The sequence below is a fragment of the Pelodiscus sinensis genome, chromosome 2, assembly GCF_052426305.1.
Source record: "Pelodiscus sinensis isolate ZL-2025 chromosome 2, ASM5242630v1, whole genome shotgun sequence".
Taxonomy (NCBI): Eukaryota; Metazoa; Chordata; order Testudines; family Trionychidae; genus Pelodiscus; species Pelodiscus sinensis.
This window is the reverse complement of record NC_143053.1, coordinates 103,903,647-103,929,920: the sequence shown is the minus strand read 5'-3', so window position 1 is coordinate 103,929,920 and position 26,274 is coordinate 103,903,647. Positions and strand designations below refer to the sequence as shown.

The following is a 26,274-nucleotide window of genomic DNA, read 5'->3' as shown; positions in this document are numbered from 1 at the left end:
AAGACACAGATACTGAGACAAGCTCTGCTTGGGAGGACTCAGCTTAGGAATTGTTCAACACTCAAGTGTGCACCCCCTCTGGAGCATAAACCCAAAAATGAATTATCTTATGCTGCACAGAAATCTGTGCAGTGTAAGCTCATAAAATCCGCCCCTCCCTCACAGTGGAGGAAGATAAGCACAGCTTTTTTCCCCCTTCCCAGCTATGAATTCCACAAACTGGCTTTAGAATAAACAAAAAACAAGTGTATTAACTACAAAAGGTAGTTGAAGTGATTATAAGGGATAGTAAATGGACCACAGCAGATTACTGGGCAAATAAAACAAACACAAAACAAAACTAAGCTTAATTCTAAAGAAATTGGCTACAAGTAGTAATTTCTCACCCTAAAAGTTGTTTTAAGCAGGTTGCAGAATTTCTTGAAGATAAGCTGCTCTTGCTTGCAGCTTAAAGTACCAGGCCAGATACCATTTCCAACCTGGTCCTAATCCTCTCCCCTCTTTTGTCTTTTTCTTACAGGTTTCCAGCAGTCATTCTGGGCAGTGATTCAATGAAAAATGACCCTAGATTAACTCATTCCCCAATCTTAAATCGGATTTACAGATGGTGGAAATCCTTTGTTTCCCAGTTTGATCCCCACTCCTATTAGTGGAAAAATACTCTCAGTCCAGGATGAAATCCAGTACCTGCCAGGTCAAAGCTGCATCCTAAGAAACTTCTCAGAAAGGTGGGAGATTAGCATCTTCAAAGTCCTATTGCTCTCCCCTTCCCGCCCCGCCCTCCCCCCCCCCAACAATGCCCATCCAGGTTGTCTGCATGCTGTCTGGTAGGAATTCCTCAGTTGTAACACAGTTGTAATTGTTACATAGTCAATATTCCTAACTTCAGATACAGGAATGATACATGCATACAAATGGATAATCACATGCAGTAAATCATAACCTTTTAAATGATATCTCGTATGAGCCATCTTACATAAAATATATCTTAGTTATGCCATATTTATATCATAAGCACATCTCTAGGAAGAATAACGGGTGTGGTGCCATATATGGCAATGGGGATGAGAGAACTGGATGGAAGCTAGCCAGTGGAAAGTCAACTCACTAAAGATTCAGGTTACACTGTGAGAGAGAATGTTTCATCTCTTATTATTTGGCGGGAGTTTTTCTTTTTGTGATACAGCTTTACAACCTGGAGGTCTTACTGACTACCACAGGCTCCAGAATGGCCTGTTAAGCAACAGTTGAAAAGAGTGCTTCACCAGTACAGAGTGATGTGGCTGTGACCTTTTCTCTCCGATTCAGACCTTACCTCGGTTAACCATGCCTTTCCCACTTGGAAAGTGAATAATTATAACGGGTCCTGTATGGGGATATACTGGAAGACAACACACTTTTTTTAGTGCAGGATTTGACAGCCTGCTTACTTTACTGTATTTCCCACAGAGAGTACATTCCATCTGTACTCAAGGACTTGACCTGGCTCTCAAATTGTTTCCAAGTACAATTTAAAGTGGCTGATTTTAAGCTTTAAATCCCTCAAATCATTTAGAACTACTGACCTGAGAGATCATCTATCTCCTAATGGATACTGCATCAAATGAGATGAGCCAAGATGCTTGTGTAACTACCTGCATCCCACCTTGGTTTGACAGAACAAGTTGGTTGATTTCTGAGCATACTGCAGGGCCCAAGTCACAGAAAATGGCAAGCCATGGATAGAGCAAATTGAAAGAAATTTGATGCACCAGTTCCCAACTGAAAAATGCTGGGGAGAGGGAGGGGAGGAATTGAAATATTTTGTGGAAACGTATTAATTATGATAAAATGTTTTATGACAAAAAGTAAAAAAGTTTCTGTGATATTGCATTACATATTCTTTATGGAAATATGTTTATGATTATGAATATGAACTAACTGAAGTATGCTTGATGCAAAATATTTCATGTAAGACATCATCAGAAAAGTTATAATCTGTTGAGTGTGTCGGTTCTATTTCTCTGTGTGTATTATTTTTATATCTGATGTTAGGAATGTGAAGTGTAAGCATAACTACACTAGTAACACAAATTAAGTGAGAGCCATTGACAATACTTCATAAACTTAATAACTTTTTAGCAAGAAACAATGATGTTTCATGTTTTTCCTATGAACCATCTAGTAGGAGGAGCTCAGAGTCCCAAAAAGGACTCCCCCCTGGAATTCATCTTGAATGTTGTACTTGTCCACCAAAAGTGAGAAAAGTTTGAACTGAATACAAAGGATTCCCACCTTGGGAAAAATCTATATAAAAGTGAGAAATCAAACTATAGGGGCAACTGCAAGTTCAGACATCAGAGGGCCAATGGGAGCTGCCTGGGCCATGCTTGCAGCACAGACAGCACAAGGATGCCCCCTCCCCAGGCCACGTGGCATGCAGAGAGCACATGGGCCCGACAGCCAACAACTTTGAGTGATATGCAGAGGCACATCAGGCAGGGGGCCTACCTTAGAGTCTCACAGGAGCTGCCTAAGGTAAGTGTCTCCTGGCCAGAGCCTGCACATGAAACCCAATTCCCTCCCTCCAAAGCCCTGCCCCAGGTCACAAACCAAACCTTCTGAACTCCCTCCTGCACCTCTGTCCCAGGTCACAATTCCTATCCTAAACCCTGAACTCCCTTCTACACCACACCTCCAGATCTCCTGCACCCATACCACCTCCTAGATCCTGCACAAGTTCTCAGACCCCACTCCCCTGTCCCAGGTCTTCACTTAAACTCCCTTCCAAACCCACACCCCCTCCTGCACCCAATCCTCTACCCCAAGCTTCCACACCCCCTCCTGCATCCAATCCTCTACCCCAAGCTTCCACACCCCCTCCTGCACCTTCCTCTACACCAGCTTCCATCCCAGACCCTACACCTTTTCCATTAATATAACTGTTTACTACTTACCAAAGTCTTGGAGTGGCCCTTCCATCAAAAATTATTGCCCACCCTGACTTAAATCTTACTTTTTATACTTAATAAATAAAGCCACTTTTGCTTATTAATAAACCCAATGTATATAATTGTTATCTGGGGCAAAACAGATGTGCATCTCTCTCACTGATAAAAGGGGTAAATATTTTATGAGCTTGCCCTTTGTAAAACTTTATACAGTATAAGACAGATTTATTTGGAGTTCTGGTCCCATTGGGGCTGTGAACCTGGGTGCTATGGCAAGCCCCTTTAAGTGAGTCTTCCCAGAGCTGAGCTGATCTCAGTGTCTATATTACTCTGCTGTGGGCTGTGACACCTAACTATATACCATTGCTGAAGGAGACCGGAGTGTCTGGCTCAGCAAGACAGGGTGGTAAGGAGCCCCAAAGGGCACTTAGGTTGGCTCAGAGTTATTTCAGCCCATCAAGTGACACTTTCAAGGGAATCTCTGCAACGCAACTCATCACAGTTTCATTTCAACAATGTTAAAATATTATATTTTGTCTACCGTTTTGATTTTGTTACATTAAATATGAATATTATATGGTCCTTATATATTATATTTAAAATTATAGTTGTCAAAAGAAAATAGTGGAAACTATAAAGCAAAAATAAAACATTTCTATTGTACTGAATTTTTTTTTAATTTCCATTTCGCTGGAAATTGCAAATTTTAGATTTTCATTCCAGCTCTTTTTATTGAGATTTAAAGATATGTCAATTTATATTATAAATATACAGCTTCCCCTTACCTGAACACAGCTCCACTTCTGAGGGATATTTTTTCTGTCACCATTTCAAGAACATGCTCCCACTGATTTAGTGCTTTCCTAGGGATGAAGAGGCGCACTGCTGGATTTATAAGATCCCCATTAGCAATCAGACTGGAAGAATAAAGGAAAATTAAATAATTTGTAGCTGTGTTTCAGTAAAACTCAATTGAAACAAGAAGGTACATCCCCTAACTGAAAATCCTACTTACAAAATAGTACATGGGTCTTGAAGTGGTTTTCGAAACCGTGCTGACACATTGATTCTATAATGAGTAATTGGCTTCACCTGGAAGGACAAAAGTAGATAGTAATTTATTTTGTCTTTAACTTAGGACAGCTTTTTAAGTTTTATTCCATTTTATTTCTACTTAACTCATCTTTTTCCAACAGTAGGGTTAACTAACTTCACACTACTGCCACCTGGCACTAAGTAGCCTTTGTGACAAAACAGCATACATAGGGACCTTCTTGGGGGAATTATATTAGGTTATAAAGTTTGGACCTTACCCTTGTGCCTTCATGAAGACCTTATTCCCCCCTGCCTCCTCTCTGCCTCCCAAAATGAAGGCACTATTATAACCCCGTCCCTAACCATATACCTGCTACAAAAACCTGTACTGAAGTTCAGAGCTCTGAAGATGTCATTACTGACTCGTCAGTAAGTGCTACTGAGTCACAGTGGGCTTCACCTCCCAAACTTCACCCTGATTTCTGACAGTGTTTCTGTCTTAGTTCTCATAGTTCATGGTTGCTGGTTCAGAATGTCAAACCTGCATTTTCAGTTCAGTGTAATAGTTAAGTACCTATAGGCCTTACAAAAGTTGAATATATATTTTGTTCTTTCTACAGCCCTTTTCATCCAGTTCTTTTTATTACCACAGCACTTTACAAAGGTAAAATACTAGCCTCCTTTTACAGATCAGAAAAGGCATACTGAGATTAAATAATTTAAGTAGAAGTTTGTGGCATTTAAAATTGAACATAGGCTGCCTGATCCTCAGATATCAGCATTAAATCACTAGACCATGCTGCCTCCCATTTTAATAAGCACTGTGTTCAGAGTGCTCAGTAGCCATGACATTAATATTGAATAGAAAGTTATCCTGTGCTATCAAGCTAGCTTTCCATACAGCATTCATCACATACTTGCAAATTTTGTAGTAAAAAAAAAACCCCACAAAAAAACACATAAAATGTAAATGCATCCCCTTCCTCACCAAAAATCAACTAGGGAAGCCTTTAAATATACTGTTATTCACAAATCATTGAGCCAGGTGGGCTAACAGCCCCCTCCCCCTCAAAAAAACCCTTCACAAATATAGGAAAAAATGTATTTACAATCTCGCAGTACCCCAAGAAAGTGTAACACAACTGAAGGATTCATCATACTGAACACACAAGTAGAAACATACTTTGCAATACTTTAAATAGTTAGCATAGGTTACATGCCTAATCATTGGATGAAAAATAGCACATGCTTTAGTCCCTTACAACTTTTTAATCAGTCCTCATACATACATAAAAATTGTATCAAATTTAATTCATCAACTGCATTTCAATGTGGGGAAAATTACCATTTATATCTTCAAATTGTTTTACAAACAAATTAATTAATTCAAACTGAAAAACACCCCTGTAAGAATTATTGTCTGCCTTTTATCAGGTCGGAAAACTGACAAAGAGGTTAAGGGAACTGTCAGTCAAACATTTTAGGGTGAGGTTAGTCTGATGTCCTGCATAACAGGTCAGATAATCTCATCCTGTTATTCCTGCAGCAAGCCAATATTTTCTGGTTGATTGACCACATCTCTTTTAGAAAGACATCCTATTTTGTTTTCAGGACTTCAAGAGATGGAGAATCCACTACATTGCTAGGTAAATTGTTCCAATGACTAGTTACCCTGACCATTTATGCGTCTTGTTTCTATTCCAAATTTATCTAGCTTCACCTTCCAGATATTGGTTCTTGTTACATATTTGTTAAATTAAAAACCCTTCTCTATCAGAAATATTCTCCCAATGATCACTTGCTATAAATGCCTACAGGTCACCTCTTAATCTTCTCTTGGACACACCAGATTTATCTCCTTTTTCTCTCTCCCCATGAGGCAGATTTTCCAAACCTTGAATCATTCTTATAGTTCTTTGCTGAACTCTTTCCAACTTGTCTAAAGTATGGCCACCAAAACTGGACACAGCATTCCAGTAACGGTCTCCTTAAGGCAGTATACATTATACATCTCGGTGCTTCTACTTGAAATTCCCCTAAGACACCCAAAGATCACGTTTGCTCTCTTAATAACCACACCCAGGACTGCAAACATGAGGGGGCAAAGGCGGCAGTTGCCCTGGAGCTCAGTGGTTCAGAAGGTCCCGTGATTCTTGACTTCCACTACTGCATTTTATTGCACTTTATAAATTCTCTCTCAGCTTTTACAGTTGTAGGCCCAATGATCACAACACAGTTCATGGCAGTTATTGATTCTGATCCAGACTGCTTTCAGAGTCACTATTTTCCAAAATACAATCCCATTATCTTATCTATCCCTTTATTTCCAGATGTATAAACTTGCATCTGGTTGTACTAAAATATAAATTGTTCAGGTAGGCCTACTTTACCAAGCAACTCAGATAATACTGTAAAACTGACTTGGCCATCTCATTACTGTTGCACCAATTATTGTGTTATCAGCAGAACTTTAGCAGCAATGACTTTATATTTTCCTCCAGATCACTGATAAAGATTTTGAATCACATCAGGCCAAGAACAGACGCTTGAGAAAACTCACTAGAAGTACCCCCTCTTGATGAGGATTTCCCATTTACAGTAATTTTTCTCAGTTCTATCAGTTAGCCAGTTTTTAATGCATATAATGTGTGCTTTGTTGATGCTGTGTATTTGCATGTTATGTGTACACTGTTACCTTTCTCAGCCAAATTAATCAATGGCAGAGTTAGGAACAGAATTTAGAAATTCTAGGCCAGGAGTAGGCAAGATATGGCCCACAGTCCAGATTTGGCCTGCCAAACCATTTGATCCAGCCTGCAGCCGCCCTGCTGTGCCCCTGCCCCCAAGTCAATCGAGACCAGGGGGGAGCGCAAAGTCTCCTACCCCCACCAGGGGCATGGGGTACCAGATGGAATTGCCAGCTGCTCAAAATGGCTGGCGGTCCTCTCTTGGCACCGTGCGCTGCTGGCTGGGTAGGGGTGAGGGACACTGCATGCTCCACTGCCCCAAAGGGGAGTGTGCAAAGTCTCCCTCCTCACCAGGGGCACACCCCTTCTGTTCAAGGCCATAACCCTTCCACTTAAAGCCCTTTCTGGGGCCAGCCCATGACCACTACCAAAACTGGTGAAGTGGCCCCCCTACAAACATCATTGCTCACCCCTGTTTTAGGTTCTATGTTTAATCAATCAGTTCAGTACTATCACTCAACCTCTGCACATTTTCAGGTGGCCCATTGCTCAGACTTGCATGTTTTGATATGAAAGGAAAGAGACTTTGGATGCTAGTCACCAAGGGTCCTTTCAACAGAGATACTAAGCTTATGTATTATTTTTTTTTGCATTGGGAGGTAGAGGGGTTGAAGAGAAGCAGAATTTTTCTCTCCATAGCCGAATTATGAGGGATCAAAGATTCATTTTCCCAAACTTGCAGAACTCTTGGGATACACCACAGAAGGGGTATTCTGTGTAATAACCACTCTCCATCATAAACTTCCTGCCTCCTTCAGCTCATTTGACAGTGTCTGCTCACCACAATCACTGCTGCCCCAGAAATTCCCTAGAGCAGTATTTTCCAGAATATGGGATAGGTCTCCAAAGGGAGATGTGAATTGTGTGCTTTTGTTGTTGATTTTTATGAGCTCTGGCTGTCAGCCCCAAGTGGCAACTAAGAGGTAAAGATTAATGCAACAGCCAGAGCTCCACATCCAAGCTTTCTTCTCACCCCTAATCCGTCACCAGGAGATAGCCCAGTCGTGCTCTCCTTTCCCTCCCCACCTCAGTCCCTCACTTGGAAGTGATGGGTCTCAGGCGGTCATCCCCAATGTGGCAGCAGCAGCTAGGGTTGCCAGATGGTTTCAACAAAAATACCGGACACACTTGACATTACATCACAATCGACATTACATCTTATTTAGAAAATACCGGACATTTATATTTTCTTATTTATATTTTCTCAATTTGTTTCCCAAACAGAAAGCTCAAATACTGGACTGTCCAGTTCAAAACCAGACACCTGGCAACCCTAGCAGCAGCACAGAAATAAGGTTTCAAGAGGGCAGTAAGGCTGCTGTTAAAAGCGATATCAATGAATATCAGTTTTCACATTGCTATCCTTACTTCTGTGCTGCTGGCAGTGTGGTGCAGCTGATGGCAGTATATGTACCATTGGTGAGGGTAGAGGGAAGACGTGTAAACAACTACAGATACAAAGAAGGGGGACCCAATCAAAAAAAATCTGTGAATCACTGCCCTAAAAGAGCATGTCCACACCCTGGAGGAATAAGCAGTGTAAATGACCTCAAACTGTCTGCTGTAATTGATGGTATTTTGGTGTGGGAGAGGCTGAGATAGAATTTAACAGACTGCAAAATGCTGCCCATTTAGAACAACATCTCCCTACCTCAGATGTGTATGAAATGACTTATCTGTACACAACAGAAGAATGGAATGTGGGCAGGAATGCTGGCCTTTAACATAGTGGTGGAACACTTTAGTTTTTACTTTTCATTCTGGTGTTATTAAAAAGTATTATTTTGTTGTAACGTCTAAAGTTCCAAATGTATTTGCAGTCATTGAATTTTTTTTTTTTTTTTTTTTTTTTTGTAAAACCTATTTGTGATGTCTTTCTAGATTCCAGTCTTTTTTCTAACATGTTTATTTTTCCGCCCTTTGGCAATGATGCATGTCAGAGAACTCAGCTGGTGGGTGAGTGTAGCAACTCCCTAAAGAAACTCCCCTGGTTCACACAGTAACTACCATAAAAAAAAAAAAAGTAGCAACATTGATAACACTTAAAGTGAAATATAATATAAAAGGGAAATATGTATGTTCAAAATGGACTTAAAGCTGGCATTGTAGTATTTGAGAACCAAAAGCAAGGTGGGATAAAAATAAGTTTAAAATTAAAGCAATATTACAAAATAAATCAAAAAAAGAAATGAGAATTAAAAAACAAAGTAGAATCTATAGCCATCTATTCTAGTAACTTACAAGGTAAAAAGAAAATTAATACTATATCATAGAATATACTAAAGTGAGATACATTAAATAGCCATGCAAATATTAAGTACAGGTCCCATTCAGCCTACACTCAATTGGGTATGTCTACACTACAGGACAAAGTTGAATTAAGAAATGCAACTTCAGCTACGTTAATCATGTAGCTGAAGTCGAAGTAGCTTAACTCAGCTTTTGGCTCTGTCTACACTGCAGTAAGTCAAAGGAAGAGCAGTCGTCCTTTGTCTTCCCTTACTTCCTGTGAAAGCAGGGTTACCGGCATCAACAGGAGTGCCCCTCTCACTTTGAATTAGCTGTCTTAACTAGACCGTTAATTCGAACCCTGGAAGATGGACAGCAGCAGCTTCGATCTTCCTCTGTAGTGTAGATATACCCAATTTTATTAAATACTATTAATGGTACCAAATTAAAGAGATGTTGTAGCATAGGACTCTCAAATGACTATTGTTCATGGGACAAATCCTGCCAACACTACTGAGAGCAGTGCTTACTACTATGAGTAGGCCCACTGAAGTGCTCCACAGTAGTGTGTAGTAAACTCACTCGTAATGGTGCACTTTTAGGCTCAAACATACTCTCTGCCCACTGAAGCAAGTCTGGCAGGATTCTACACAATGAACCTGCTCTTTTGTCACAGGGTAGCTGCAATCTGTGGGGCCTAGCTGAGCCCATGTGTGCAGGAGGCTGTAGGCTACATCATTTGCAGGGGGACAAATGGAATGGCTGAGGAGGTTAATGCAGCCCTCAACTCCAGAAATGGCTGTGGAGGGGGCTGACAGGTAGATTCCTAGAAAGCCTGTGCTATGCTTCACTGCAGTGGCGGGAAAGGGAACACTCTGGGTCCACAGCCAGAGTGCTCCACTTGCCGCTGCCATGGTGAAGTGGAGGGCAGTGGGCTGGAAGATGGCAGCAGAGCAAAGCAGGCTGCCAAGTTTCTCCAGCTCCCACACAGAGTGCGGAAGGGCCTGACCCCTGCTGCTACCCTGTTCCAGGCCTCTCAATAATCCCACAGGCTGTACATAGGCCGGTTAAGGCGGCTGCTGCGGGAGATCCCCTCCTCCCCCAAATTGAGGGGTCTGGGATGGTTGCCCTGAACTATCCTATGGATAGTAATCCTGGTAATCAATGTAGCAAAGAACTTCAAAGCCAGCAAGCAAGGAAACATTTTGAAAAGAGTGTTTCTAAGGTTTAGGGTGACAATAATTATTCTATCAGTAGTCACTAGTCTGAATATTTAGACCCAGATCTTGGGCTGTGTTCAAAGAAGAACTGATGCCATGCATATACCCCATCCAACCAATGCTGGGGCTATCTGTCCAATCTGCATAATAAAGCGGACTGGCTTCAGTACTAAACACAGAGGTTAAATTTTTCGATGGCCCCAAAGTGCAGCCACCAACTCTTGCTGGTGGCTGCGCTCACACTTTTTCCTAAATTACTTAATTAGCTTTATGAAAAACAAATACAAGTTAAATCTCTGAAATCTGGAACTGTCTGGTCCAGCAATATCTGTGGTCCAGTAGGGTCAGGAGCGCAGCTCATGCTGGGCTAGAGACAGGAAGGTCAGCATGGCAAGAGAGCAGCCCTGGCCAATCCGGGAGCAGAGCCTAGTGGCCAGGTCTGGCACCCAGAAATGGGCCAATAGCCAAGAGGGGAGCCTTGATCTCCTCTGATCTCCTCTGATCTGGCAAACTCCCTCGTTCAGAGCCGCTCAGGTCCCAAGGGTGCCAACTCAGGAAGGCCCAACTTGTACGCACATATATACATCCAAATCACTGTAATTTATTTATTGCTATCTGTTGTGAAAAGTAGGGTTGCCAGATAGTTGAAACAAAAATACCGAACACCCCCCCCCCTACTCTACCCCCCAAAAAAAGCCACCAGGAAAAAATTCTGTTGAAGGGGGAAAAAAGGGTGGGGGAGCAAGACCAAGACTTATTAAGCAGCAAAAAATTAAAATAAAACAGCATTAAAACAGCATGTCCCCTTTAAGAGTGAGTGCAGGGATAGAAACAGGGGAGAAGTTGAGCAAATGGGTTTGCAGCCATTTTGTGCCGGCAGCCATGCGGAACCAGGTAAGCATGGGGGCTGGGGTCGGGGAGCTGGGGGTGTTGGGCACCAGGTGGGGCCGGGGGTGGGGAGGCTGGGCGCTGAGTGTTTATAGGGTTGCCAGGTGCCCGGCATTTTTTATTCCTGGCTGGGGGAAAAAAAATCAGAAAATACCTGACATTTTAGGTATCTGGTATTCTCTGAATTATTTTTTACCGGACAGGAGGCGAAAATACTGGACTGTCTGGGTGAATTCCAGACACCTGGCAACCCTAAGTAAAAGGAAGATTGACAAACACACAAGTAGCACTTTTCACAGCAGACTTACTCCACCCCGGCAAGCCTGAGTACAAATTAAGCCCTGGATGGGGAGGGGGGGCAAATGAGGTACCAGTGGTCTAAAATCTGAAGACCTGCTGCCAAAGCCTAGGTCCTAGGGCCTGCTACTGTGAAGGCAAAGCCTGGGGCTGAAGTCTGAAGCCCTGCAGCTAGCGTTTGCTGCCCCACCATCCCTGGGCTGAAGCACAAAGCCTGCTCCCCACAAACCCTAGGAAGGTAGGGCTATCACCAGCTGCCTGCTCATTTAGCATTGTGCCTCAGGTGTCTCCAGAGAGGGACAGGGCTCAACCCCTGCTAGCAACTCCAGCAACCAATGCCAAGGCAGTGCATCCAGGAGCAACAGGGAGGGGAAAAAACAAACAAGGAATCCTGTGGCATCTTATAGATATATTTGGGCATAAGCTTTCTTGGTCAAAAATCATTTTGCTTCCCTGCTGCTACCCAACTGTGCAGGAGGCTGTGGCCACAAGAAAAGCCACTGGTGGCCACATTTGTGAAACACTAACAATACTGTACCTGTCTATCTAAAAGACTGATTCAATCCTGTGGCTCAGATTCTCCAAACTTGATCCCTAAGTCACTGCTAACTATTCCTATCCAGCAACATCCCTACAAGCTGAGGAGGAAGGAAAGATGTTCCACACTGTGAGGCTTTTTTGTAGGATATCCCTCCTTCTCCCCAGTAATGTCCTTCAACATGCTACTTGTTATATTTCCTGTTCGATTCAGGAACAGATTTCCTCCACTGAATGCAAGGCCAGCAAGGAATGCATTTCCAGAATCTTCAAAAGCACCAGAAGATGCAGATGGAGAGGCAACCACTTTTCAGACCTAATCAAATAATAATCTAATAATATAAAGGGGAATATTTGTATGTTTGTGCACTAATAACTTGGGCACTATAAGAGCTACCGCAACCAAACTTTGCATAGGATAACTCTTTGCTCCAGGAGAAGGTTTTAAGGTATTTTCAGACCCGATAGGGCCCGAGCTCAAGCTGTAAAAATCAAAAAGTAACCCGCTGTGCTGCAGGGGCCGCCCTGCCCACACTAGGTCACGTGCCTGCCGCCTGCGGCCCCCAGAGACATCCAGGACTCGCACCCTCCCGCCCACGATGTTACATAAGCAACCTTCTCTCCCTCCTCCCCCCGCACCGGCACGCAGTGCCCTGACCCCCACGCACACAACAGCTTGGGTACCCACCCTGCCCCTGCGGTACCTGCAACCCCGGGCACGAACTGGGGCACCCCTCCTGCGTGTAACCTCCCCTCCACCTGGCGTCGCACCCTCTCCCCCCCCCCAGGGATGACGCGGACCTATATTTTAATCCCTATAGAAATCAGTGCAACTTTTCTACCTTTCAAAAAAAGATAATGGACTAATGTTTTTCTACATTTTGTTCCTCCGGTTTCCCGAGCAACGCCGGGTAACTCCAGCTAGTAGTTTTATATAAGGCTTCTCAGCAATATTCCTCAAAATGTTTTACAAAGATGGGCTGTTTCATCATCCTAATTTAGAGATGAGGAAACTGAAGCAAGGACAGACAAAGTGATTTACACTAGCCAGCTCACCTCTGGCAGAGCCAGGAACAGAATCCAAGACTCCTGAGTCCCTAATCCATATGACCTCCATAGAAGTGGCTACCTGCCCACAGGCACATCAGCATGAACAGACTATGTGCAGTCCTCTGGCCTTATATTATGAAATCATTCACTTTCAGCATTGTCTGTCCCCTGCCACTGTATCTCAAAACATGGACGTATACTAGGCCTTGTCTACACTACCAAATTTTGTGGACAAAACTTAGTCCACACTAGGGATTTTAGATACCAATTACTGTAATAAACATTTAACTTTAATAATCAAATCTTGGCAGTTACACCGTTATTCAACAGTCTCTGGAGACAGGGCCAGCAGCCACTGCGCTCCACTCCCGGGGAGCCCCCCACCACCCCACAATGCTGTCTCTGTATCAGAGGCTGCAGTGCAGTGTGGTAGGTGGGAGCCAGTCAGTTTAAAAAGGGAGCCTCCCCTGTCTCCCGCTCTAGGCTGCTGCCTTTTAAGCTGGCTCCCCCCCCCCCCCCCCCCCCAAAGCACTGGCTCCTGTCTTCCCCCTTCTCTTCGGTGGGAGGCAGCAATGCGGGGTAGGCATCTCCGTGGGGCTGGCACAGTCAGAGTGCTGGCTTAAAAGCTGGTATCAGCTCCCACATACACCCTACCCCTGCACTGGTGTCTCTGATAGAGAGGATGCTGCTCTGGGGCGGGGGCAAGTGGCTCAGCTGTGAAGGAACTGATACACATGGGCAGCCATCCTGAAAGCTCCCCACATGTACCGGCTCCCACATGCCCTCATGACCCTCTGTGCTGCTGCCTTTCTGTCAGAGGCAGCAGCACGGGGTGGGGAGGGAAGTAGATCCCGAGGCAGCAGGAGGTGGGGAGAGAGCATGGAGTCGATACAAACATATTAAAAAAATACAGAAAAGTACTTAAGCCTGAAGTAGGTATATTTAAAAACAAATCTGTATAGACTGCTGCTTTTCAATGGACATTCGAGATTATTTTTTCCAAGGCCCTAAGCATTGCAACTATGAGCCTTTTGACTATCTAACAATGGGATAATTATACCTTTATCCTACTTCTGAACATAAATGAGAACTGTGTGTTTGCACAATGATTTTGCAGGTGCAATTTTGCAAGCCAACTTTGAAAATGTTTCCCCAAGGTTACAGTCCCAAATGGATATGCAAAGCTTTAGCAACACAATTCTTCAACCATTAGTGAGAGCTGATTGGCTAACGTTCTATGTAGCAATCTTCAAGAGTTAAACATAAAAGCTTCAAAAACTTATTGGTGAATGCTTCTAATAGCTAATACTATTTATGATGAGATGCAAACTAAGCCCAGGGGTTGCCTATTCACTCGCTAAAAATGCTTAAACTATTTAGGAACATATATTTATTATTTATATTTTAGGAAATAAAACTTCCATCAGCTTGTTTCACCTCATCACACCAAACCCTTCCCATCATGTAACACCTACACACCTTGTTCATGGCTATTCATCATTTTCAAGTCTAACTCCTGTATCTGATATGCATTCACAGTCTCTTATCTACCTTAGTGAAAGTTTCTTCAGGCAAGAACAACATTATTGGGTCCATTAACATCATGTGCATGTGCACGCACACGCACACACCCCAAACATTAAATAATCTACTAAAGCCAAACTCTTCAGTGTATTCTATTGCTCCCAGATTTCAGTGACTCACTCTTCATTGGAGAGCTAGTTAAAGAAGTGCTCTCTAATAATAAAGAACAAGCCATTTAGGTTATTCCCACGTGTGTCCAATTAATCCCTGCAGTTGTTTCGGCAAGCTGATGAAACCATTAATTTTTAGCCAAGTTTCTCAGTAGGCCACTATGTTGTTGCACTTGGCCCTGGGGAAAGATGTAGTCTGACCGCTGCTAAGGGCTCATTTATTATTAAATGGTTTGTATTTCTGCCAATAATAGACACGATGGCTTCAGCCTGTGAGGCTGTCTTTTGGGTTACTCTCTAAACAAAGAACCACGTATATTCCCAGCAGCCTTCTCTGGTCTATCTAGACAACAAGATAGCCCCTTTTTTTAAATGAGCAAATCATTAGGGAAACACAAGTGGGAATAGTGTGGGCAGAGCCATTAGACACTTCTTTTCACTCCAAACATGGCACAAATAAGAACAAAATAAAATCCCACAGTTCTGCACAACTGTTAAAACTAAATGTGCCTGAAATTAAAGGCAAAACCCCTACACCAGCACAAAGTTAAAGATTTCCAGCTTAAATTTACGCATTCCAAAATAAAAAATTAGAAAGTAGAAAATGTTAAAGTTCCCAGAACAACATTAACCCACCCAAACTGCACATGAATATTTGCCTTAGTACAAATAGCGGAAGCTTTAGTAATGGACAATACTGCACACAGTGGCTCAGACTTTGTCTAACAACCCCTGGATCTTTTGTGGGGGCAAGCAGATCTGCATTGCTCTATAGGGAGTCCTTGCAGCATTCCCCACTGTACAATGGTGCTCTGCTCGCTCCTAGGATTCTCCTCCCCCCACCCCAATGCTGCACTGGAAAATCTGACAGAAGCAAGCAGCTCTTTGGGGTGGCTACCCCTTTGAGAACACCACTGTTATTAGGCCTACCCCTTATTCAGGTGACAAAAGGCAAGCAAGACTCTTTGTGCCCTCCTCCACACTGTGCACATGTCCAAAGACCAAGCATAATACCTGTACATGTGGTATAGATACAGGGCAAAGGAAAAAAGAATAAACAGCAAAAGGAAATGTTAGCTGAAATACTATGGAGTTCTGCACCTGAGTTTTGCACACCGTAAATTTTCAATAAATCAATAAGTGTGACGTAGCCACACAGACAAGCTCACTACAGTGCTACCATTTTACGCAAAGCAAAATGTATACAGCACTACAGATCCTTAAAGCCTCATAAGCACATTACTCAGGTCCACATTGCTTTTCTGTTTCATATTTTCCCAACAGCACAGTATTCACAGATACCAGTTCACACACTAGACCAATTTCCGCCTTGCAATACTAAGCCATCTCTAGGTATGAAAACAGCTGTATTTATCAAGAGACCGGTATATTTTAAATATACAACACACATAAATAAAAAGCTAGGTGCTCAGCTGATGTCAAACAATGCAGTTCTATTGAAGTCAGTGGAGCTATGCCAATTTACACCAGCTGAATATCTGGTTCAATATTTACTGAAGGCATACATTGATGTGCTCAGATTTCCTTTGTAGGAGAGACCAAAATGGCATAGAGTCTGGAATAGTCTGACCCCTCAGGGGCTTCAAAGTTACACATTAACCCAAGTAAAGCCTTAAGTAAATATTTGCCCTTATGTTAAGAAGCCAGCCAGACTAGAACCTAAATCCTCTAAGGTAGTTTAATTTCATTTTAATCATAGTTTTCAAGCACAGTTTTCTTCCATAAAAATCTGTCCCTCTTATGCTTTCATATCCAAGCTCCCGCAATTTGTTTCAAATGGGCCATTTCAAGGTAGTTTCTCTACCACCCAGTGAAAATTGTCTAGGTAATAATTTCTTACTTGTGTGGATTCCCAGCTTATCATGTTATACAGGATAGCACACAGCACACAGCAGGACTGCACAATTTTAAGAAAGAAAGTGAAGAGCACTGTATCCATTTTAAACCTCTGGGGCAGTTTTATGTAATTACTTATATTGGAATTTGTCAGTCTAGAGGAGCCAACCCCAGCCGTCTTGTGAAACACAGTATAGTAGCTCTAACAACTACAACTATCATAGATGGCTCTGTTATATTTAGGGTTGCCAGGTGTCCGGTTTTGAACTGGACAGTCCAGTATTTGAGCTTTCTGTTCGGGAAACAAATTGAGAAAATATAAATGTCCCATATTTTCTAAATAAGATGTAATGTAGATTGTGATGTAATGTCAAGTGTGTCCAGTATTTTTTTGAAATCATCTGGCAATCCTAGTTACACTGCATCTAAAAAGATGGCCTCTTCAACACTGCTGTTCCTTCTAATGCCGTTTTTGAGTAGTACTCAGTCAGAAGAGTACTAACACCAAATCAACAAAAATACTTTCTACTACACACTGGGATTTCCTTGGAGGTCTCCCAAACAAAGAAACCCAACTCGGTTTAGCTTCTGAAATCTGATGAGATCACAGCCCCAAGTGGTCATGGCTTCTGAAACTCAAGCATTTACAAAACACTTGATTCTGAGACCCCTAAAATGTGTCTCTGAGCCAAACTCACTGTCTGCAGCATGACCAAAGCTCAGAGCAAAATGTAGGGTCCTGAGGCTGGGGTTTCTACTTTAGCCAAGTGCTCAAAACCCATTAATCTCAGTGGAGGACGGTGCCTAACTCCCTTAAGCACCTTTGAAAATCGCAGTCAGCATATGCATTAAACTTCTAATAGAAGCATGAAAAGCAAAAATTGTCATCCCACAACAAAGTTATATACAGCATTTATCTGTGTACTATAATCCTCACGGGTCTTTGTTAAATATTCACAAAATTGGACAACACTATGCAAATACACACACTGCTAACTAATACTTGTACTTACATCTTCCACTGTTAACTGTTGGCAAAAAACAAAGACAACATGTTTAGAAACCAAATAATTAACTCAAATATACAATCAAATTACTTATAATAAACATAAACAACTTTCTGTCTATCAGACACAAATTCAGCATAAAAACACTTTAAACCTGCTTTGGTTTTTAAGTTTTAAAAGCATGAAATTAAAAAATTAAAGCATGCTGACATTAAAACTATATTAAAACAGATATGAATGTAGTGCTCATGAAAAATGAAAAATTGACAACACTGGGTTGAGTACCACTTGTGAAAATGAAGCATGCAATAGCTCTAAACACAATTCAATGCCTTCAGCTGAAATCACAAATGAGCACCAGTAAATTACAGTGTTTCCTATAAGCAGTGCACCTGTGCAGCCACTTAGGAGAGATTCAAATGCCTTCCAGCAGATTAGCTGAGCACCCATAGTAATGTTTTGTTTCTACTGGTGGTACACATTTGAACATGCCTCAGTGCACAAATAAAATTTATTCCACACATGTTTGGAAAAGATTAGAAGGAACATTAGCAGTGAAGACTTTCAGCAATACTGCAGAGACACAAGCTATATTGGCTTGGAATTCAGACACATTCAGAGATTTTCTTGATTGTATTAACCATTAAGGGTTAAAAAAAAAGTATTTAAGAGAGACATTTGAATCAAAAGAACATCCTCTCCACATTGGGAGCTGACGTATGCTTGCTACAACTGTCTCTCTTATAGCCGGAGTCATAAAACCAAAGATGTAAGACAGGTGAAACAGCGGCAGAAAAAATGCAAAGAGACGCACAATTGTTGAGCAAAAAAAAAAAAAAAGGAAGGCTGCCCTTTTAAGAAACAAGCTTAGGCTCTTTGGCCATATCAGGCTCAACAGCTGCCCTGGTGAGCACGGGGGTGGGGAGGTGGGGGCCGTTGGAGGGGGGCACAAGAGCAGCTTCACGAACTGCACTTTTGGGAGAGAAGAGTTGCATGTGACTCGCAAGCCCCGGGTTGGCCACACCTGCTATAGGAAATGGTATATTTTGCTTTCTTGTTTGTGCTAATTAACACGTAAACTTATTTGTTGATTTCTATATTTATAAATATTAGAAACTATGAATGGTACATTATTTGACTTCACTTTTTTCTTTCTCCTCTACTCCTAAAGGAGGGTTACCAAGTTGCTAACCATCAATAAATTCATACACAGTCTGTAAAAAAGAGCTAACATTGGACCTTTTGTAAAAATCTATAAAAAACATTTAGATTTCAGTAAACAAACATACAAACAAAAAAGCTTTCCACTGGATGTGAGGAGTCTCTTCCCTGTGGCCCCGGGGAGAATTCCATGCCAAAGAGCAGCTCCAAGGACCCTACAATTCCCAGGACGGGGCGGAGAGGGGATTTCTCCTGGCAAGCACTCCCTCCCACCTGCTGAGGGCTGGTGAGAGCTGCTCTTCTCTGCCTCCAGCTTTGAACTCTACTTTGGCTCCATGAGCGTCAGCACAGGAGCAACTTTTGGTGAGCATGTGTGCAACACACACCCTTGCCGGGCTCCCTGTAGCAGCGCAGGACAGGGTACAATAAGCCAGGCATAGCAACCTCCCACAGGCTCCCCAACAGTAAGACACAGCGGGGTGGTCACTGATGGTAGTCCCTGGTCCAAGTTGGGTGAGCAGTGCCTGGGTATCCCCTCTCAGAATGGGAAGGCCCAGAGTGGGGGGATGGTTTGGACTGGGGAGTGAAGTGGGACTGTAATAGAAACAGGATTGTGTCCACATGCCTAGCCAACAAACAATGCCAAAAGTAAAACCCTGCAAGCTACATCGAGACTTTTCAAAGATATCATAATAGCAGTCCAACTTAAATGTATACCCCCAATTAAAAAACACAGTAAGAAAACCAAAAAGTGCCACCATGGCTTAACAGCCAAGTAAAAGAAGCAGAGAGAGAGAAAAAGGCATTGTTTAAAAAGTAGAAGTTAAACCCTAGTGAGGAAAATAGAAAAAGAGCATAAACTCTGTTAAATTAAGTGTAAAAATATAAGAAAAGCCAAAAAGGAGTTTGAAGAACAGCTAGCCAAAAACTCAAAAAAGTAATAGCAAAGTAAGTACATCAGAAGTAGGAAGCCGGCTAAACAACCAGTGGGGCCACTGGACAATGGACACGAGAGGCTAATGGAGCACTCAGAGATAATAAAGACTCTGTGGAGAAATTAAAAGAATACTGGGGTCTCCACGGGTGAGGATGTTAGGGAGATTCCCAAACCTGAGCCATTCTTTTTAGGTGACAAATCTGAGTGAGGAATTGTCCCAGATTGAGGTGTCCTTAGAGGAGGTTTTGGAACAAACTGATAAACTTAACAGTATCAAGATGGCATTCACCCAAGTGTTCTGAAAGAACTCATATGTGAAATTGAAGAACTATTAACTGTGGTTTGTAAACTATCCTTTAAATCAGCTTCTGTACTTAATGGCTGGAAGGTAGCTAATGTTATGCCAAATATTTAAAAAGGGCTCTAGAGGTGATCCTAGCAATTACAGACCAGTAAGTCTAACAACCGTACCGGGCAAATTAGCTGAAACTATAGTAAAGAATACAATTGTCAGACACATAAATTAACATAATTTGTTAGGGGAAAAGTTAACATGGATTCCGTAAAGAGAAATCGTGCCTTAGTAGAGTTTTTTGAGGGGGTCAACAAGCATATGGACAAGGGGGACCCAGTGGATATAGTATACTTAGATTTCCAGAAAGCCTTTGACAAGGTCCCTCACCAAAAGCTCTTAAGTAAAGTTAGTTGTCAAAGGATAGAGAATAAGACAGAGAATATCTTATTGCCTCTATATAAATCCATGGTACGCCCACATCATTAATACTGTGTACAAATGTGATTGCCTTATCTCAAAAAAGATACACTGGCATTGGAAAATGTTCAGAAAAGGCAACCAAAATGATTAGGGTTTTGAAACTGGAGCCATATGAAGAGAGATTAAAAATAATAGGACTTTTCAGTTTAGAAAAGAGGGGACTAAGGGGAGAAAGTGAATAAGGAAAAATTATTTACTTGTTCCCATAAGAACGAGGGATCACCAAATGAAATGAATAGGTAGCAGGTTTAAAACAAACAAAAGGAAGTTTTTCTTCATGCAGCACACAGTCAACCTGTGGAACTCCTTGCCAGAGGATGTTGTGAAGACCAGGACTTTAACAGCGTTCAAAAAAGAACTAGATAAATTCATGGAAGTTAGGGTCTACCAATGGCTATTAGCCAGGATAGGTAGGAATAGTGTCCCTACCCTCTGTTTGTCAGAAACTGGGTGACAGAAGGATCACTTGATGAACATGTGGGGGGGCCAGCTGCCTGTGGCTATGTCTACACTGCACTGCTCTTCCGGAAAAAGCTACACAAATCGAAAACTGCAATTTGTGTAGCTTTTTCTGCTTCTTTTTTTGAGAGAGGCTTTTCTGACATTTGGCCCATCTACACTGGGCCAAATGTCAGAAAAAAAACCTTTCAGAACATCCCTTCTTCCTTGTAAAACAAGATTTATGGGGACGCCAAAAAAGCGTGTCTGCTCTTCCAAAAAAAATTCGGAAGAGCAGACATGTTCCCTGTACAGGGCAGAGTTTTTCTGGGATACTTTTAGTATCCCGGAAAAACTCTGCAGTGTAGACATAGCCTGTGTTGTAGTCCTCTCCTTCCTCTAACCTGCCTGCTACCTGGCTCAATGAGTGGCTATGTTGGGTTTTTACAGGTGTTGTCACTGTAAGCTCAGCTGAGAGGCAGGTGTGTGGTGATGTATGAATAAAAACATTGAATCTTGTTCACTTTTGCCCTTTTGAGCCATCGTTATATTACATAAGAACGTATCTGTCACAAAGTTTGGTTGTCCATAATTTTTTTCTGTACCGTCCATAAAAATCCTTTTTAGCAGTTGACAAACCTAAATACTATACAGGACTTTGCAGAAGGTTCCCAGCACTTTGCAGAATTAAGCCCATGATGCTTGAAAACTACATAATTAATTATGTACTATTATCATTGTACTCTGTGGTAGCACATATAATCATTTAACCAGACAGGAGGAGGAGTGGATTGCTGCAAAGGGAGAGGTATGTGTGTGTAAGGCACACTGGGAAAACTGACAGACTAAAATCTACGTGACTTTCATCAATCTTGAGGAAAATTAAAAATAGAATGAAAGCACCCTTCTTAGCTTGTCTTCTCCGTCCAGCAAGCATCACAGAAGACTGCACATCTGCCATCACAGGCTACATCTACACTGCACTGTAGTTTGACATAAGATATGCAATTTGAGCGACACAAAGTGCAAATCTTATTTCAATCTTATTTTGAAATAGCTTATTTCGTAATTTGGTGCGGTCTACACTAAGGATGTTAAATATCGAAAAGTCGATGCCTTTTGCATCAACTATTTGATTAGTCAATAGAGCACCTCCACCTTTGAAGTGTAGCAAGGCCCGAGGGCTACCCTTCAAAGGCGAAAGCATCGCCTGGGGTCCGCAAGGTAGTCCCCAGCTGATCCCACCAGGCTTTGTGCGGCACTGCCACTTTGAAATGCCACGGGAAGCCTGATGCCGAACTCCCCGCAGCATTTCAAAGCGGCAGCACCGCACGGAGTCCAGGGTCAGTGGGGTAGTCCCTAGTTGGTCCTGGGCTCCACGCGGCGCTGCTGCTTTGAAACGCCACATGCAGCCTGAGGTCACCCCAGCTGGTCCCAGGCTGCATGCGACGTTTCAAAGCAGCAGCACCACATGGAGCCCGATTTTGGCTCCAGGCTCCAAGCAGCAGTGACGCTTTGAAGTACCTCCTCCTCTACCTCCCTCTTCCCCGCTGCCTCTTTCTGATAGAGGCAGCAAGTCAGGGGGAAGCAACTAGTCGATATGTATTTGCTTATCGGATAGTTGACTAATCAACTAGTCCTTCACTTCCCTAGTTTACACAACTCCAAATTTTGAAATAACCTGCTATTCTGAAATGTCCCTTACTCCTCGTGGAATGAGGTTTACAGAGACTTCAGAGTAGCAAGCCCAAAATAAAGGGCTTGCTGTTAAGATGCAGGATAGCTATTTCGGGATACTCCGGTATCCCAAAATAGCGTTGCAGTGTAGATGTAGCCTAAAAGAGAAATCTAAGCCAAAGAATGAAAGTATGGCAACACCTGCCCAGGTTGCTATACTGATTAAATTAATTTAATCTCTAGCTAAAACCTGACATGACTAAAGTGGTCTGTTGCCTGGTCCTGTTAGAAACAAATACCTTAGCAAAGGGGTTAACCTGAACAATTTCAAGCCTTCCTTCACATACCCACATGTATGTATGAAGACATTCTGGTAGGCTGCTAAAAGCCATTCTTTGGGCTAGATTCTCTGCTAGTGTAAATCAGCATAGCTTCATTAAAATTGATATGTTCTATTCCAATGTATGGCAGCAAAGGATCTGACCATCTGCTACTGTGGTAGCTATTACTATAGGTCTATGGGAAAACTAGTGTTTGTCACATTACTCATGTTACTATATAGCTAAACCTTTGGAAATTTGAAAAATTTCAACACAGTGTTGCATTCCAAACTTATCAGCTCATATAATGAGCCATGGCTTGGCCAGTTTGTTACAATGGTTCATTGTACAATGTTTATTAACCCCCGGAAAATTGAGAGTACATGTTTGCATTCCCTAAGGGTAGAACTGGGGTCAAAAGAACCAAAAGCTCATTAATATACATCTTGATGTTCAAAGCTGGTGATGCAAATGAAAGTAGGTTCATGGTTCAATGGTCAAAAACAAAGAAAAAAGATAAATGCCAATTTATTTTATTTTAAAAGCTATCAAAGAACATGAAACAATTTTATCTGCCATATAAATATAAGATTTTTATGACTCCTGTTCTTCATGTATGCTTCTTAAAGATACAGGACCAGATTCACCAGCATGTTCTAAATGTTTTGTACCATTCCAGTGACCCAAACCAGTGATTGATCAATTAAATTAGGTTTACAGCTCTATTACTTCCCTGGGTGTAACACAACGTATCAGTGGATCTGTCCACAATTTATTTATCTTTAGCCAGAGGCTCATCCCTATTGGCATTGAAATAAAGCATTCCTAGAGATGGCTGAAACTGCTAGCTAAAGAAACACTTAACATCCATGGGCCATATTAACTCACTGGGTTCCCTCAGTTTCCATGGAGAGCCTGGCATTTGGCTCTTCCATGGAGAGCTGGGTTCCCTCAGCTTACACACAATCTTTTCTTCAGTCTATCAGCACAATCCATATTGAGCATAGCTGAGCAGGAAAGAAGCAGTGCCAGGCCAAAATGTATTTGCTGATTAAACAAATCTTCCAGGCAGCTTCTGACAGCATGGCTTCTAGGGAGCCCCCAAAAGCATTTAAAGCTACCCCCTTCCACTGAAAACCATAAAGAAGGTTTCCCAGTGCCCCACTCACCTCCAGAATAAATCTTACTGTGCAGCAGCTGCCTGTGTTACTAGAAGGGCATTGCCAATTGTACCCTTGTGCCTGTGGGGGTGTATCTAGCCCCATATATGCATCTAGCCCCATATATGCAAGTTCTGGAGGGAAAATTCTACTATATTCAACATGTATCACTGTAAACTCCCCAAGGCAGAGATTATGGGCCAGATTAATGGCCACATTTTCATTTGGTATAAATTTGGGTGCTTCACCGGCTTCAATATAATTATACTGATTTATATCAGCTAAGGATCTATTTCATGACTCTGTCTTGTCCATCATCACATTCATTATAGGAGCATTAATAATGATCACTATAATCACCGCATGAAACCTCATCAGAAACTAAATGCATGGGGAGGATCTGCTATGAGGAACGAGCAGAAGGATCTTGGCAAATTCACTCTGCTATTTCTCTTCATTCAAAATGAATGGACAGACTTAGAGTGTCTTCTACTCAGCGTATTTCACCCTTTTCCCTTCTGGCACCATCAGGTTTGAACTTCACTTAATATAAAAGAAAGGTTTTTGCTCCTCTATGACTGCAGAGAAAAGCTTGAAAATGTGAATCCTAAGGGTTCAATAACAAGAAAGCAAATTTAAAAAAAAAATTTTTTTTTAAAATGTCATGATTTTTAATCCAATGTCAATGTGTGTGCATGTGCCGGATTTGTGATTTTGAACACTCGGGAAAGGCAGTGCTGCTTTCAGAAAAGGCCAATATTTACATGCAGTTACTGGAGTTGTACCTCTTTACTGACTGCAGGATCAGACACCCTACTCCCCTCCCAAAAAAAAAAAACAAAAAACCAATGCTGAAATTATAGTTTCCCTTCTTGGGAAAAAAATCAGCCACATTAATTACCTAGAAGACTAATTAGTTACCCTTATGTTAAAATCAGTACTAAACCTAAAATCTGCATAGGCTTGATTCAAAACTCATTTTGGTCAATGGGAGTCTTTCTGTCGACCTCAGAGGACTTTGGACCAGTCTGCATGTAAGCTCATTTCGAAGGTATATAGAATTATAAAAATTAAGATAATCTTTTCCATATGCACTGCTAATGCGCATGACTGCAGAGCGATTAGCTTTCCAAATTATATAATCTCAACTGGCAGCATGTACAAACCCAAAGATACCATCTGGTCAATTCCATACTGATTCTTACTGGTATTAGCTTGATTATGAACATTCGGAACAGCAGCTATGTTTGCATGGCTTGTTTACTAATTATGTTACCAGGATACTAACTACCAAACAATGCCATGCAAAATTTTACTCATAAAGATGTTGCTCCAGAGGTTTAAGAAACATCAAATGCTTCATTTTGCAAGCTTGCCACAATCTGTACCCTATATTTTAACAATTTCATACTGTATACCAACAACAACATTTTAATATAATATCTATCTTTAGAAAATGAGGAATTTCATACTTCATTTCCTGAAGCAAATGGTGAAAGAAATAAGGCTTTTAAGATGTGGAGCAACACAGAATATTGAAAGAGCCTTTATCTGGCATATTTGTATGGCAGTTGAATGGATGTCAATCATACAACTAAATTGCTTCAAAACATTCATCAATATTTTGTGTATAATATTTTTTATAACAGAAACTGTAATGGTTTACTTCTGAAAATCAGGACAATTTTGCTTCCATGTGGATTAATTTGGCCTGGCAAAGCCTATCCCATCTTCATCTGCATTCTGAGAGCACTGAAAAATGAAATATTTCATCCATTTCTCAGTTGTTCTCAGAAGTCTCTTTAAATATTTTTTCCTCTACAGAAGAAATGGAAATTAATTCTCAATTCTCAATGGCTAAAAATGTAAGAATCAAATCAACAGTTCCCTAACAGTGTCTACATAATAGCAACTTCTTCTCAGTGGCTATGTATGGGAGCTATTTTTCAGGTAACCCTAAATAGAAAACTTCCAATAAGCACAGAAAGCATGAATACTGGATTTTATTATAAATATTTCATGTTTGTTTACATATATAAGACGTGCAATCATGTCAGAACAAAAGGTCTACCAAGAATTAAGGAATTAATCATATAAGAAACAGAGCTCCTAATATCAACTCCCAGATCAAATTATTACAAATTCACCCAGTTACAACACTATCTACACATCAGTGTAGACAAGACAGACATATTGTGCCATCGATAATGTCTATTCTGACAGGCTCTGAAAGAGGCACTGAAAACGCTCAGACAGGGAGATCCAGAGAATTACATGTCAGACTTTATGTAGTTCTCAGGAATTCTAAAATAATT

At 41.6% G+C, this 26,274-nt stretch overlaps 1 protein-coding gene across 4 annotated transcripts in view; it reads right to left on the bottom strand.

Annotated features, from left to right (window-relative positions):
* The window catches only part of DCDC2 (doublecortin domain containing 2), a 119,576-nt gene that overhangs the window by 64,474 nt on the left and 28,828 nt on the right, over nt 1-26,274 (bottom strand). For 3 of the 4 annotated variants that reach the window (XM_075921152.2, XM_075921153.2, XM_075921151.2), the window contains 3 exons: nt 17,498-17,512; nt 3,946-4,022; nt 3,716-3,847 (listed from right to left, as the gene is read on the bottom strand). In XM_075921152.2, the coding sequence (XP_075777267.2) occupies nt 3,716-3,847; nt 3,946-4,022; nt 17,498-17,512 (224 nt within the window). The remainder of the gene's footprint in view (nt 1-3,715; nt 3,848-3,945; nt 4,023-17,497; nt 17,513-26,274) is intronic. The other variant, XM_075921155.2, reaches the window with a different exon arrangement.